Source organism: Lygodium microphyllum, chromosome 5, assembly GCF_053477565.2.
Source record: "Lygodium microphyllum isolate KBCC chromosome 5, Lygodium_microphyllum_v1.1.10, whole genome shotgun sequence".
Classification (NCBI taxonomy): Eukaryota; Viridiplantae; Streptophyta; class Polypodiopsida; order Schizaeales; family Lygodiaceae; genus Lygodium; species Lygodium microphyllum.
In genome coordinates this window covers 26,410,691-26,426,837 of record NC_141139.1, presented here as the reverse complement: position 1 = coordinate 26,426,837, position 16,147 = coordinate 26,410,691, and the positions used below count along the sequence as shown (strand labels likewise).

General features: G+C 38.9%; 1 protein-coding gene across 12 annotated transcripts in view; it reads left to right on the top strand.

Annotated features, from left to right (window-relative positions):
• LOC148035630 (uncharacterized) overlaps nt 1-8,725 on the top strand; it is a 174,889-nt gene extending 166,164 nt beyond the window's left edge. For 3 of the 12 annotated variants that reach the window (XM_087677614.1, XM_087677616.1, XM_087677615.1), the window contains one exon: nt 6,356-6,924. In XM_087677614.1, coding sequence (XP_087533740.1) covers nt 6,356-6,475 — 120 coding nt within the window. In that variant the 3' untranslated portion in view covers nt 6,476-6,924. The other 9 variants (XR_015690852.1, XR_015690851.1, XR_015690850.1 and 6 more) reach the window with 8 other exon arrangements.
• The last annotated feature ends 7,422 nt before the right edge of the window (nt 8,726-16,147 follow it).

Sequence of the window (16,147 nt, the reverse complement as noted above, 5' to 3'; positions counted from 1 at the left end):
GGAGTTTCAGGGCTGGGATGTGTAGCAAACAGCAGGTAGTGAAGGTGATCAGCTGAGAAAGAGGGTGGATAGCAGGGGAAAGAAGGTGGAAGGCACAGGATGGAAAAATGCAGTACCCGACTTGATGTTTCCTTTGCTCTTAACACTTCTAGGCATTGTTGCACTTGTAACAGATTGAAAGAAAGGATGATGTGGGCAAGGTGGTTGGCCCTATGGTCACTATGGTCTCTCACAAAATACAACAGACTTGAGCCAAGCAAGGTGCATACTCCACTGCACCTATGGGCACCAATCAAATACTCCCAATAGGTGAAGGATACTCATGGGAGCACCTTCCCAACTCAAATGGCCTGAGAGGAGGAGGGCTTCTGCTTGTGAAGTAACAGAATTTCAATGCATCCGATAAGGATGGGCTACAAATCCTACCAAACTATAAGCTTCGTAGGGCCCATGGCGACTAAAGCATTAAAAAATACCACAAGGGACACCATGGGTTTGGGGCGAGGTTGTCTCATTTCTTTGGCATGTGCTGAATTTATCTACTAATGTAAAAGTTGCTTGTGCTAATCATCTGTAGATCAAGGATCTACCATTCTTTTCAGTCAAGTTAGTGTGGTTTCATGGTTCCATTGTTGGGATACATCAACTCCCTTGAGTAGATGGGACCATAGCACCTGATTGGAAGCCAAATTGCAAACAAATCGCTAGAATTGTTTTCAGTGTGATAAAATTCAGCAACCATGTCTTCAAGCAGTGAAGAATCTCATTATGATGAATCCAACGACAATGGAAATAATGCATTGCTTGACAGTGGAATGGGTATTCAGGATGGGCATCATGCTGAAAATGCAGGGTGGGCTTATGAAATCGGTACTTCAATGCCTCAAGAAGCCAAAAATCAGCAAGAGAAAGAGGATTCTAATCCCAATTCAAAGCGCAGCGCATGACAACAATGGTGACATTGTCTCAGCTTATGAAGGACCTACAATTTGCTGAATCTATTCAGTCACCAAGATGGGAAGCAAGAATGAAAGGAAGAAAGCACCTTTTGATGACAGCATGTGACTCCAAAATTTAATGTGGTGCAACCTTAAAATGCACTAGATGCATCTAATGACCAAATGAAATGTTAGCTTTGGAACATGGTCTAGATTGCGTGGGCATATTGCAATTGCATCCTCTATGCCTTTAAGACAGCAAGCTATGTTTGCACATTAGGACTAGGACATGTCTTGGTGGTTTTGTTTTTCATGCTATGGTTGGGCAATGATACTAGTCCTTTTGAAATGTATTGCACAAATGTAGTTGGTTCTCAGCTAGGACTGCATGGTATTTTTAAGTAGATGTATCTTGGTATGGCAGCCGGTATGTAAAATCCTAGTCATGGTACCTAACATGCAACTCAGATGTCTGGCAATGTTCTTGGAGCTCCTGGTATGCTTGCTGCCCATGGAACTGGGACTAATCCACACAATGCCATTTTAATATTGGTCAAAGTGGTATTGCAACAAATCATTTTTGCAGTCACTTGTTTATGGTAATTGGCTTCAAAGGGCAAGCTAAAGCCTTAAAAGAGAGGGGTCAAACTTGCAGAGTTTGATACTCTCAGTGGTATTCAAGGTAAGCGGCAAGCATTGACATTCATTCAAGAGTTTGATGCAACTTATTCTAGGGTAACTTCTTTTGAGTCATCTAAAGTTTGGAAGGCCACAACTCTCTTTAAAGGTAATGCTTTGTGGTTGTAGACTTCTCTCTCAATGCAAGGAAGGGTACCATCTACTTGGTTCATCTTGTTTCTTGTTTTGAGGTTTCATTTCACATTACATTTAGTTGGGTACCTAGACTTTTGGAGGTTCAAAAAATCTTATCTAATATAATTTAAATTACTATATATTTATAATATTAGAGGAAGAAATAAATCCATTAAATGAAAATCTTCATTCCACCTAGACCCTAAGAGTCAAAAGTCTAAAGTGCAAAACAAAAACATGCATTTCGCTTGCTCATCCACATATGGATAATATTAATACAAAATAAAAGTGAAACTTTGATGTTCATGAGTGGATCCCTTGTGGGGAATCCTTATGGGGAGGTATTTGTTGCTCAAGGAGGTGGAGACCCAAGGCAAAGGAGGAGGTGAAGGGGGAGCATGTGGAAGAGTTAAGAGGAGGAGAAGTGTGCAGAGGAAAGGAAAGGAAGAGGGAGAGATGGGTTGGACATGGAGGAGGAAGAGGTGCAGCAAGAAGAGATGGAGGAAGAGGAGGAGGACATGCACGAGGGTGAGAAGGTGATGGCGGAGGGTGTGGAAAACACAATATCTGAAAAAGAAAAACAGTCTCTTTTGTATGAAACCCTGAAAATAATACTGTTTTACAAAAAGAATTCAGTTTCGTGACTTCCTCCTGTGTGTCACAATGAAGCGATAACTGTTTGGACCAAGACCAAAATTATGATAATATTATGCAAGATATATGTACTTGAAATGAGATAGTTATAATGAGTTTCATGCTTTGAGTATCACATTGCACATTGTTGAATCATACAATGCATATACCACTAGGGCCATGTATCAAGACACGTGATTGAATTGCTGTTGACTAGACATGGTACGCACAAAGATATGAAGGGGTTGCACTTGTTACCTGCAAACCGGCCAGGTAGCTGATTAGTAAGGACTAATCCAAACCAACCTGTGTTGGAGGTGTCAAAAGTACAGCCTAGTTGCTATCGCTTTCACCATATCTAAGTATATACCTTGTTCAAGTTATAAGTGTGATGCCTTCAACCATCTCAACCCTTAGACCTTGTCTGCAATATAAGTATGAATGTCTACCATGTTTATCTCCCAGATGCTGTATGTTGGAGCAAAGAACTAGTGCTAAGCTGCTTTGCTGGTTTCTTTTAGGTGTTGTTCGAAAATTCGGGTATGATTAAAGAAACAAGTCAGCAGTAAAGGCATGTCTACCATGTTCAAGGGATATGGAGGGCACTATTGAATAACAAGTGAGACACCTATTGATGCTTGTAGGTGACATAGCCTACATCTTTGGTTTCGAATCATGAACTGCATAGTAACAAGGGACGGGCGACAGGGACAGGGATGGGGACAGGAATTGCCATCATAGTGACACGGGATGGGTTTTGGGAATGGGAACGGGAATAGGGACGAGGACTAGAATTGCCATCCCTGTCACCATCAGAGGGGGTTCTGACAAGGGGATGTGATTGGGACAGTTTGAGGATAGGCTGCAGGAAGCTATGAAATGGCCATTCTATGTCATTATGATTGCCATCCCCTGCCACCACAAGAGGGGGATCTAACATAGGGATGGGAGTGGGATGGTATGGCAACGGGATGGGGGAAGCTAGAAAATGGGTTTCCCATGTTACTATGATGAATTGCCAACATGAATAGCTCCAAATTAATACAACAAAGTAACAAGAGTGATATGGAAATTACAAAGCTAGTATAAGAAGGTATTCATGAAAGGGTAGGCAGCCCCATATGAACGCAGTGGCACAATAGTGCTGTGGCAAGTAGTCATAGTACGCCGTTTGGATGATGCATCGCAAGCGATCATGGGCTACCTGTTGGATTATGATAGGCCATCATGGCATAGCTAGTTAAGCTTGGCTGTCTTGGGCTAATCCCTTTGCCTGTAGCATAGCATTGGCATATAAAGCCTACCAAGATAGCAGTAAAGGATCCGTAGTTTGCATCAAGTGAATCTTGTGCCATATGTGCATGCCAATAGTGGGTGATCATAGGCTATCCAGTGGATTATGGCATATGCAACCTATAGGAATGTGGCAGGCCATCATGGCATAGCCAATTATGCTTGGCTATCTTGGGCTTATCCTTTTGGTAGTAGCACAACAATTGGCATGTAGGCCTACCAAAATAGCACAGAGCTCACATCAACTAATGCAAGTCTTAATCCTTACGAGGGACACCCACAAGCACTTATAGGGAAGTGTAAAATCTTTGTAATTATTGAAACTGAAAGCTTGCCTATCCTATTCCATCTTCCTCCAAATAGTACTAATTGTGGAAAGGAAACCCTCCTAGGAAGACCCTTCAAAAGGTTTGCATCCTACATCAAGAGAATCTGGGTGTCTATATACGATTTAACATGAGCACAAACTGTAGCAAGTTGAGTTTGTAACATCGTATGATAATATCAAGAGACTACTGTCACCTAGGTGCTAGGGTGGCAGTAGGAGTCAAAACACACAATAATGATGAAGATGATCTATTATACTAGTCTAGGGAGGAATGAGACCAGTAAATGTAGTAGTGGAAATGATGAAGAACAAGTCGCCCCTCAAAACAGAGCAATTTGGAGTGTTTGGAGCTGATGGCAATGTGAAGAACTCCAAAATGAAATTGCTTGCTGGTATGGTGTCACAATCAACTGGACAATACTACAAACTCAGATAATTGCCAGGATAGGAGTGTGGACAGCAGCAGTAGAGGGCTGAGGTTGAAAGTGTGGAGTGCATGAAGGGGGGAATGATGAAGAATGAATTTGAGATTGCTGGGTTGTTGATGGATGAATGCCCATGCCCTATTTATAGGCATGAGTCACTGAACAATCTAGGGTGGCACCCCAGCTCTCTCGGGCATGGCACCCAAAAAATTAATAAATGATAGAAAAAAAGCCTTTTTGGGGCTGTAAATGGTAACCAAAATACAAATTAATGTAATAAAATGCACTTAATGACTTTGGTTGCTCACAGTTTTGTGATCTACAGCAGGAGTGAAGTGCATGCAACAAGAGAAGATTCAATTTAGCCCCCCAAGCACTCAAATCGAGGGGCAAAGTGAGGATTAGGGCTGCTGGTTGCGGTAGACAGCAAGTAATTCTAGGTTTTTCAGGAATTTATTAGTGTCTGGGTAGTACCCAAACACTAACAATGATATAGATAAAGTCTTTTGGGGCTGTAAATGGAAAGCAGAATAGGAATTAGTGTAATACAATGTGCTTAATTATTGCTTGCTCAACAATTTTGTGGTCTACAGCAGGGGCAAAGTGCATACAAGGGAAGATTCAATTTAGCTCCCCAAGTACTCAAATCAAGGGGCAAAGTGAGGATTAGGGTTGCTGGTTGCTGTAAACAACAGGTTATTCCAGATTTGTCAGGAACTGAGCCTTGATTTGCTTGTAATTCAAGGATATTTTGGTCAACAGATCTTGGAGGGACTTCAAGATCTCACCTTGGTCTCCTACTTTCAGAGCTTTGTCCTTCTCTCTAGGAAATCTTCATCTACTAGAATAAAGCATAAAGAAATACTACAAGGGGCACCAAGGATTGGGGGCCATCAGATTGTCTTTTCTGTCTAGCATGTGCTGAGCTTTTGCTTGTTGCAATCATCTATAAATTAAGTTTCTACGGCCCTTTTTACGCAAGGACGTGGTTTCACATTCCAAGGTCTTAGGTGTATAATCGTGGGGAAACTCTAGGTTGTGTCTAGTAGATTCCTCTTCAGCTTGGTGTATGATCGTGGGAAAATTCTAGGGTGTGTCTAGTAGATTCCTCTTCAGCTTGGTCAAAGACCAGGAAGAGGGGATACTGGGTGGTGTGACACTGCACTATGGCTTCTTTCTCCCATACCCTCCAACCACCCTAGGAAGCCTTAATACATATTTTCTTCTGAGTAATATACTTGGCCACATCTTTTTCTTTGCATAGAGAGCTTACATGAACTCCCTCCAAATCATATAGCTTGCCTACTGTTCAAACCTTTGGTATCTTCTTGTCTTTTAAAAAACTTTTTGAACTTGTTGTGCAGTTCCGTGGATTTCTAGAGCCATCCATGGAAGCAGGCCATTTGAAGAAATGGAGGCATTGACATTTAGTTAATATTTTGTTGTGAGCTCGAAGGCTTCTTTGAATTATTGTGACAACTGTTTGTAGCTACCAACTACAGAAGCAAGAGCATGAAGATTTGAAGAATGACTCTCTTGTGATCACTCGACAATTTTCTTAATTTTGAGGTGTTTTACAAATATGTATTCTTCTTTGATCCTATCCTCCGAACATATTACTATGTCATTGGTAAAATGTTCACTAGCCTGTGTGCAACCACACAAAACCGGAAATCTATGAGGCTATATTGCATATTTGTAAATTGAAACTATTGTTACCTGCTGTTTTTATGAAGACTCAAAGAAGTACTGAAGCTGAAGCCATATTGAAGGCTAGTTCATTTTGAAGAGCTACAAATGAGAGAACCATGACATCAATCATTAAATATGACGTTTTATAATAATGCTAGTTTGTAAGCAATTTACTAACATAATAATGATTATTTCCAGCCCTCATTGTAATCTTCCCATTATATATGGAACAGGGGATAATAAATTTGCACTGCAAAGCCCACACTTCGTATTGGGCCAATGAGGTTGTACTTAAACACTTTTTTCCATGGGATGATTGGTCAAATGCCGTTGGGGAAGCAACTCATTGGTGATTTTTTTTTTTCCCCCTTGAATGCCACCTGCAGATGGCAGTGTGTTTACATCCACCATATGTAGCTTGCAGAAAAAAACGTCCTTCCTCTTGTAATGTGCGATGATATTTCTTTATAGAGTTCAATAAACAACACCCTGGTTGAGGAGCTAGATGACATGAGATTTGGGCTATCACTTTATACGATGAATTTTTATTGTATATCAAAAAGGGGCCAGAATAAAATTTTGGTGTAAGCTGTAGTGTCACTGTGCGAAAAAAGGTAGCATTCATGGACGAGAAGGGAGACAAAAAACAAGTAAAATTTCACAAATGAGATGCTTTCCCAATACCTTAGATGCAACCATATTAGGGGAAAAGGCGAAGAAAGTGAGTCTTACTAGGTTGTGGTCTAACAGCTCAAAAAAAAATATTAAAGATACACAAATCCCTTTAGACTCTTCTTAAATGGCAATTCAGCAATTTGGTCATATATGTTTTTTTAATTACACTCTTATAAATCTTGTGGGAATTCTAATCCCGTTTGTCTCTTCTTAAACTAGAAAAGCAAGCAAGTGGGACATATTTATAGAAATTTATGCTATTTTCATTCATTCTTATGTCTAATAGGAAATTCTTGAAGTTAGCCGGCTATGTGATAAGATACTATTTTCTTGAACCGTTTTGAGAGATTATGGTGGGTCACAATTTGTAAGCCCCCTACTCTAGTTTTCAAGCACCAAAGTTTATTGTCTAGTGTGGGGTGTTAAAAAGGGTCGTGAAGGTGGACCCCACAATGTCAATGTCATAATCGTCAATAACTTTTCTTTCTTAATGTCAAAGAATAAGGCTTTGACCAAAGTGAGCAAGTTAATAAAGTATTTTAGTTGTGATACCCTTGATCTCTCTCCTATACAAGGGACTATGGGAGTCTTGCAAGTTTCCTTTGTAAAATCAAGTTGTCACCTTTTTTTTTTTCCTTTTAGCACGTAATGGTTGGTTGAATTGTGGTAGTTGAAGAAAATGAACGGTTTGTAGTCAGATAGAAATTGCCTAACAATAAATTGGCTTGCTTGTCATTACTAACAAAAAAAAATCTGTGTTTATATTTGTCTTTTTATGTCTCTCACATTAGGATAACTTTTAACTCACCACGTCTTTCATAATTGGCCAAGAATGGAGTTTGCCTAGTAGAGGTACGACTAGTATTATCACAGGTGACTTCAACCAAAGGAAGTAAATTCACCCAATTATATGGATGATAATTGATTATACAATACTTGATTTAATTTATGTTTGTTCATTACTTTGAAGGTGGTTGACCAAAGAGAGGTTGGTTTGAACGCTTAAGAGCTTGAGGAGTCTTCTCCAAAAGCTTGACACAAACTGTGGTCCTTGATTTGAAACATCATGTGGTATCCATGATAACGATAGATATATTCAAGGAAAAGGCAAGTCATGCCTTTGCCAGTAATTATCTTATGGGTGTGGATAAAGTGTGTCATCTTGGTAAATCTATCAATCACCATAAGAATGAAATCAAACCCTCGGAAGGTAGATTGATGATCAAGTCCATTAACACAAATGACCAAGGGTGATTAGGAATAAACAATAGATGGAGCAACCCATGAGATCGATGGTGAGGGACTTTGGCTTTGTTGCATGTATCACATATGTGTAGAAATTGTTTGCTAAGTTTCACATTTGAGGCCACCAATACTCACAAGATGAGCTCTATCATTTTATTAATCTCAAAATGTTATTTAGTTAAAAGGTCATGTTTTGTTCGAAGTATATGTAATTGAAGTGATCCAAGTGGTATATACAATATTTCTTAATAAATGGAGTAATCCTTTAACTTCTTAGAAGCTTTCATCACTAGTATATCCTTGTTGAATTTTTTGCTCGATGTATTGGGCAAAGCAAGCCTTGTAAAGTTATTTTTTCACTTGTAGAAATATGGGATCATTTGGAGCTTTGCTTGTTATTGTGTAAAGTTGGAATTCTTTGCTTGATGTTTTGGGCAAAGTGAGCCTTGTAAAGTTTTTTTTTAAACTCAAAGAAGAAAGATGGGATCATTTGGAGCTTTGCTTGTTATTGTGTAAAGTTAACATTTTATTGGTTTCACGATAATAGAATCTTGTTTGGTCATGTATTGTATCTTTTTTTTTTTAGGTACAAGATTAGAGCGTCGAGACAATGTATATAGTTTCCCTTGTTGCTTGTCAAATCAATATGATATTTTAAAAAAACAATTTAGAAGGGAACGTACTCCATCTTACTTACTATCGATTCAAGACTCAAACTCATAAAATACTCCAGATTTTTATGATCTGTAAAGACTTTGATTTTGTGGAGTGTTTCCTTTCGAATGTGTTTGCATATTTTAAGAGAATCAATAATAACCAAAAGTTCATTGTCATGAAACTTATAACTTATTTCAACTATTGAGAATTATTTAAATGAGAAGCCATTGGATTGACGTGGCAATCATTTTTTACTAGCTTGGAAAAAGAATAGTAGTAAGTGCAAATTCTAATGCATCAATCTCCAAGAAGAGAGGCTTACATGGATCTATATGTATCAATATAGGGGTTGTAGTGAAGGCTTGTATAAGTGTTTGAAAGGTCTTTTTTGCAGTAGAGTTTCACATAAATTAATCATTTTGAGTTAATCTTGTGAGTGAGATGGTGATTTTGGAATAATCCTCATTAAAAAGTCAATAGAATTTTGCAAATTCCAAAAAGCATTGCACATCTCAAACTTTGTAGTGTTTGCTATTTTTATCTTTTTTTCATCCATTGAGATTCTATTTTAAGAGAATATATATCCAAGAAATTTTACTTTTTGTTGATAAAGAGAGTAATTTTCAAATTTAGCATATAAGCTCTTTTCACATAGCTTATTAAAAGCTAATCTTGCATAATACTTATGCTCTTTTTAATTTTTAAAAAATATTAGAATATTAGTTAAATATATTATGAAGAAGTTATCTAGGTACTCACAAAAGATGTCATTTACTAGATGTTGGAATACTATTAGAGTATTTGTGAGATCAAATGACAACATATTTGAAGTGGTCATACCTTGTGTGAAAAACTATTTTTCATTCATCACCTTTCCTTATTTTGATAAGATCATAAGCTATATGAAGATCAATATTAGCATTCGTCTTTGTTGTTTTTATCTAAAGAGTTTTAGGATCAAGGGATGTGGATAATGATTCTTAATGGTTATTGTGTTGAGTTCTATGTAGTCAACACATATGGAGAGTTATCATTATTCATAGCAAATAATAATGAAGCTCTTGCACGAGTGACTTTGTATCAAGTCCTTGGTTAGACTCCTTATCAATATATTTTCATAGTTTTACCAATTGATCTTGAGATACCTTATAGATTGCGTTGAAGGGTGATTGAGCTTTTTGTTGCAACTCAAATACAATTATACAGTTGATGCTTGAAAAGTATATCTGCTTTTTTCTTTTCAAATGCGTCTTGGTAATTGTGATATTAGACTAGGAGAGCTTATATACAATTTTGAATCTAGGTTTGGCTAGCAAAGCATATATTAGAAAACTAGAATTTTTATTGGTTGCTTTTATGAATACATTTCTCTCTTTAGTTTTGCATTCTTTCTTTTAGTAAATTGTGTTAGTTGTGGCTCAACTTTTTGAGTTCTTCAATTCATATTAAGATTATGTAGTTTTGAGTTCTCCAATTGATATTAAGATTATATGGTTTAAGATTATTATTGGGTTGCTTATGTAATATATAATATTAAATATTATGTTTGTTATAAAATCTCTGGATGTTACGTTTATAAGATGAGTTCCATACTTGATATCACTTAAAGCAAGAAAACTGTCTTCTGTAGTAACGGAGCTAGGTTTTTTCACGATTGTGATATCATGATGCCTAGAAACTTATCATCATTAAACATATAGAGGCTTTTAAATTCCAAAAGTGCTTTAATATGTAGTTGTTGATGTGGTTTATAAACTCTTATCGACAATATAAAACTTGAAGTAGTCTCAAGAAATGAGAAGCTTTCTAAGAGTTCTTGATTTTCATTCAATTGCATGGCTCCTACTATGGTTGGATATTTCTTGAAAATGGGGGTATAATAAAGTTTCGTACTTGTAGCCTCTTGTTAGGAGAACATTTAGCAATATGCATAGGTCCTCCACAATACAAACATAATTATTGAGAGTGCCGTTGCTTTTCTTAAGCTAACATTAGCTTCAATTAGGGTGAATCAATTTCCATTGGCTTGATATTGGTTCCATGTTTTCCTTGCAAGGTCATTGTTGTTATGAGATATAAACTTAAGAAAGTCTCATTGTGCTTTTTTAAATGTCTCTCAAATAACTAATTATCATATTCTATTACTGGAGAAATAAAGTCAATGTGTAAATCTTTCACATTGTCAACAAAAGTTCTTTTATGTAATCATTTAGTCTACAACAAAATTGATTGATAAAATAATCCTCATGTTAAGTAAAATGACATGTGAGTTGTTAGAATTTAAATGCATAAATTAATGACAGTCCTTGACATAGACATATTCTTTTTCTTGAGCAACTCTAGCTTTGTTAGTGTCTTTGAAGATAGTTGAGAACTCTTAAACAAAAGCTTTGAAATCATATCGTAGCGGAGTTTTTTCTCAAGTAAGGTGTGAACCAAGAGGGATAAGCCTTGCTTGAGAAGCATCTTGAAGAGAGCACTTTATTTTTATATGGATGAGTAACCACACCTGTTGTTGCAAAAAATCTTGAAACTTTGATCTTACTCCATCGAACTTTTTAGGTCTATTAACATTTAGGTCATTTTTGTAACTCTAGGAGGGTGGCTACAAGATATTTGAAGTCGTTCTTGATACATACTTGTGTTTCGGAGTTTTAGTAGTTAATTTTGAGCGTCTTCCATGGCTAATCCTAAAGTTTGAATTTTTTTCACTTGTAATCGTGAATATTTTGTAATGTGGTAACGACACTTTCCATCATCATGTCCATTACAGTTATGAAAGATTAAGTATGAAGTCTTGTCAAATTGTTATGAGGGTGACAAGAGCTCGACAAGGACAACCTTTCAAAGAATCCTCTAGAACCTTTTTATTATATCTCAGAATTTTCTTGAATTTTTTCAAAGTTTCTAGAAAATACTAGGTTTCTTTGTATTTATGATAGCTTCCATGTTTCTTGGTGAAAAAGATGGTGATGTGAGTCATCCACTAGTTGAGCTGGAGACAACATTAAGTCACACCTTACTCTAGTTGGTGATTCAACCTATCATATTGACAATATCTTTAGTATCGATAAGTCCACAATAATAAAATGTTATCACATCATTGTGAAGATCGTTACTACAAATTTGTATTCAACTTCATCTTTTTTTTGTCATGGAAGCATCTAAGAAAATTGTTGCACTAACTTTCAAGCACTTCTCTTGTCACTAACACATGTGATGCGATTGACGGTAACTCCATTAAGGTTGTGAGAAATTTTAATATTAAGGATATACATGTCTAATATTGGTACAGACACAATGTCACTCCATTTTGTTCTAAGAAATAGATGATGTGCACATAGATGTATTTGCTATAGGTATATGGTGACAATTGGTAATGCCAATGGTGTTGGCTACTAGAAAGATTTTTCCAGCTATATGTGCTTTGTTGAATGTTGAAATGATTGCGTTTTTAGCTAGTTTTTGTTGGATTTTTGGGTGGTTTTTGATTGATTTTGTGGTTGATTGATCGATTTTTGGATGGTTTTAAAGTATGTTGAAATGGTGTGAGTAGGTTTGAGAAGCTCATAATGGTTTTTTGTTGAGTTATGATATGCTAATTGGTTCTGTGGTAGTGTGTGTTTGATTTTAATAGGTCTGTTTTGTCTCTCTTTTGATATGTTTTTTTTCCGTTTGAGAGGTTATGATTGTGAATGAATGGTTTGAGAAATGATTGAGACTATGTTGGATGATTCTTTATTGTTTGAGTTGGTTTTGTTTTCAACTCTATAGTTTTTATGCCTTTTGTAGACATGTAGTATACTGATGAGCTTCTATATGCCTTATGGTGTCTCCTGTATGCTTCTATAAGTGTTTTGATGGATGGATGTTTAGCTTAGGGATGTTGTCTTATCTTGGAAAGAGAAGAATGGAAGCTCGTAATAGCTCAAAAAAGCAGAAGCAATAGTTGATGAAGACTTGACAATGATACTGTTAAGCTTCGAAGAGCCACTTTGGTGACATTGGTTCCCCTTCATATCAAGCATATCTCTTGGGAAGGGTATGTTGAGCTAAAATATGCATTACTTGCTGATTAGCCTCTTAAACAGTCCCAAAACACACTAAAAATGCTTTTTTAGAGTAAAATCCTAAAACGGGGAGCGGTTCGAGAGTTCAGTAGAAACCCTAAAACAGGGAGCGGTTCGAGAAAGTTTAGTGGAAACCCTAATTTTTGGGGCGCCCTTCCACATCTATAAATAGACAAGTTGCCCCTATTCAGCAATCATCCTTGTTTTGCAGGCTATACTAGTTCACACACCCTTTGCTGCTATTGGCGCCCAGTTTTCAGCCTGTAGCCCACCTCCATCTGCTATCCAGTCATCATCGAATCAGCCACATCATCTTTAGCCTGTCCATTGTTGTAGGTGATAGCTCGCAGCTACTACTGGCGACTGCTCCAGACTGTCCTAGACTGTTGTTCTCCTTGTTGTCCATCATCTCCAGGGTCAGCCAGCCTACGTTTTCAGCATTGCAGGCCCTGACACTCTCAGACACTGTTTCAGCCTGCTGTTTACAGCAGACTGTGCACAGTTTTCAGCCCCCGATCGGTTGTACACTATTGCGTTTACCAATTTTCAGCCTCCAAACTGCTGCGTTTTGGTGACTAGCCTATTGCCATCTACTATTTAGCACTCCTACACTCCAACTCGTGGTCACAGACTTGGGATCCGTCTTCGGTGGATGTCACACTTCGACATTGCTCTGCCCTTGAGCACACTGTACACTCTTACATTCATTTACAGCATTCATTCACTTCAGAGTTGCGTTCTCTCTCTCCTTTCTTCTATTTGTGTTTGAGTTTTGAGTTTTGCGTTTAGGGTTTGAGTTTTGCTCTCTATGTCTGTGTCTGTGTCTTTGAGTTTCTGTCATGGTCGTACACTCTATGTGTCCTCAGTGCAAACCCTAGCAGTCTTCTTAACATGGTATCAGAGCCAGTGCTCTTGTAAAGAGTATCTTGTGGATATTGTTGAGAGCTAGTCTTTGTGGAAGGCACACAATACGACTCGTAACCGAATCACAATGTCCCAGACACCTTCTTCTCCAGTTCTTATGATATCTTATCAGGCTTCTCCATCATTGGAGGCCCTGAGACAGCATTATGGACTCGGTGAGGAGGATGACACTCCACCTTCACCAAATTTCACTAACATGACAGAGGAGGACTTTGAGAAGTACTATCGCAACAAGTACGGTGATGTTTATGCCCCTCCTACCAGTTTTGCTACCACATTTGGACCGGTTGGTAAGGCTGGCCACCTCTCCGATCATGGAGGACATACGGCATTCGGAACATCTGGCGATCCATCTTCATCATCTCCACTAGGTTCAATGTCAGGTTTATACAATTCTTTTATGTTGCATGAATCAAAACCCTCGCATGTTTCTTCTTTTGAGGTACAAGATCCGGATGGCTTTGCATATGTGAACTTCAATAGAGGGGGCTCACGAAGCAGACGAAATTCAGGTACATCTATAGCTTCTGTTTCATTTAAGCATATTACACACACTTCTCACTTCCCTCCCATCCCACCCTTTTCTATATCACACCTTGATCATCTCTCATCATCTTTCCAAAATCTTGGATTATACTCCACATCTGCATCACACACCCTAGGGGTTGGATCAACCATCTCCGCTCCTAGCACCTATTCCTTCTCCACCCCATTGTCTACCTCTTTACACCATGGTCCTTTGTTAGGGGAAATGCCACTCTTTAACACAGTGTCTCTCACCTTTCAACAAATGAGCACGCCCATCACTCCTAGGTCGACTGTGATGGGCATCTGCCTCACTATCCCCAGCTTTACATCTCCCATGATCACTCATACACCATCCTCAGCTTATGGTGCATCTTCACACTCTCCTTGGGTTACACCTACGCAAGGATTTACCCATGCCTAGTCAGCCCATCCCTACCTATGGATCCACCTTACACATTACCTGCATGCCTGGTGGGCACTCTGGGGCCCATTCCCAAGTGTACTCCACTCCCCCATCCTACCCCCACTACACTTTTTCACACTATCCATCTCCGAGCACTACCTCTCCTGTTGCAATGGCCAAGAATGCCTTCATATATAAGACACGTTTTAATAGGTTAAATTTCACTACTTGGTCGAATTCCATGCAACAAGTGCTTGAGTCTCAGGGTCTTTGGGACCTCATCATTGGTCTAGGGCCTATGCCAGACCCTCGATAGCTCACCCTGACTACATCCGTCAATGGAGAGTTCGCAATGCTACAGCCAATGTTGAGCTGATGCAAGGATTGCTTCCTGAGTTTCACTCTTAGCTACAGCACTTCCCACTCGCGTCAGACGTTGGAGTCACCTTCTCGACCGCTATGCGGTTCGTGATCGTACTCCGCACATCAGTCTCAGCATTGAGCTTCAAGATTTCTCTCTTTAGGAAGGGGATGATCTGAAAGTTAAGCTGGCTAACTATAGGCAAGTTCGCCACTACTGGCTCTCCAAAGTCAGATAACAATCAGGTTACATTCTTCTTGAATAATTTGCCCACAAAATACTTCAATTTCATTCAACACATCGTGTCCTAACCTCGATTGCCAACCTTCTACGAGTTTGAGTGCCAGTTCTTGAGTTACGCAAGGCTGCATGATCAAGTCCACAAGAAATCCTCATCACAACCTTATTCAGAGTAGAGGGGGTTGGTTGCTTCTTCTTCAGGAGGGAAAACCACCAATGACAAGAACTCGCTAGATGCGAAGGCAAGCCAATCAAAGGGTGACTCCTCTTCCTCCAATGGAACCAAAGAATGAAAACCTCTTTGGTAGCAACTCCCTAAGAAAAACCAGTTTTGCACACACTGCCAGAGAGCAGGCCATGTGGACGAGGAGTCTCGCTCCAAGGCCCAAGGTCTTCCACCTAAAAATCCTCAGCAAACCGTTGCGACTTCACAGTCCAGTGGGGCTACGCCTTCCGCTGCTACCCCATCTACTCCTCCAGCCCCCACAGCGACTGCTGGACATGTGGCACTCGGACAGCCTCAGCGGCGGGGCCGGCCATCCTTCTCTACTCCTGAAGGATTGGTTGATTGGTTTGCAGGTTTCAATCCCATTGCACTTCATGCATCTATCTCACCTTCCTCTCCACCTCATTAGGCGTTCCCTTGGCAGAGCCTTGCTACTGGACGTACGCGATGGTGGCCACCTTCTTAGACTAGCATGTCTCTAGGTCCTTTCGGATACCCCAAGTCAATCTAGCATTCATTTTTCACACTCTTAAAGTCAGACCCATAGGATTTTTGTCTCTACATTTTAAGTCTTCCGCTACATTTACTCACACACACATACACATTTGCATCTTTGCACTTGTTCCTTCAGTTAGCTTTTCATTTTTGTTTTGTTTTGTTTTTCGGAGCATCTCACTACTGACCTCTGTGAGTTCT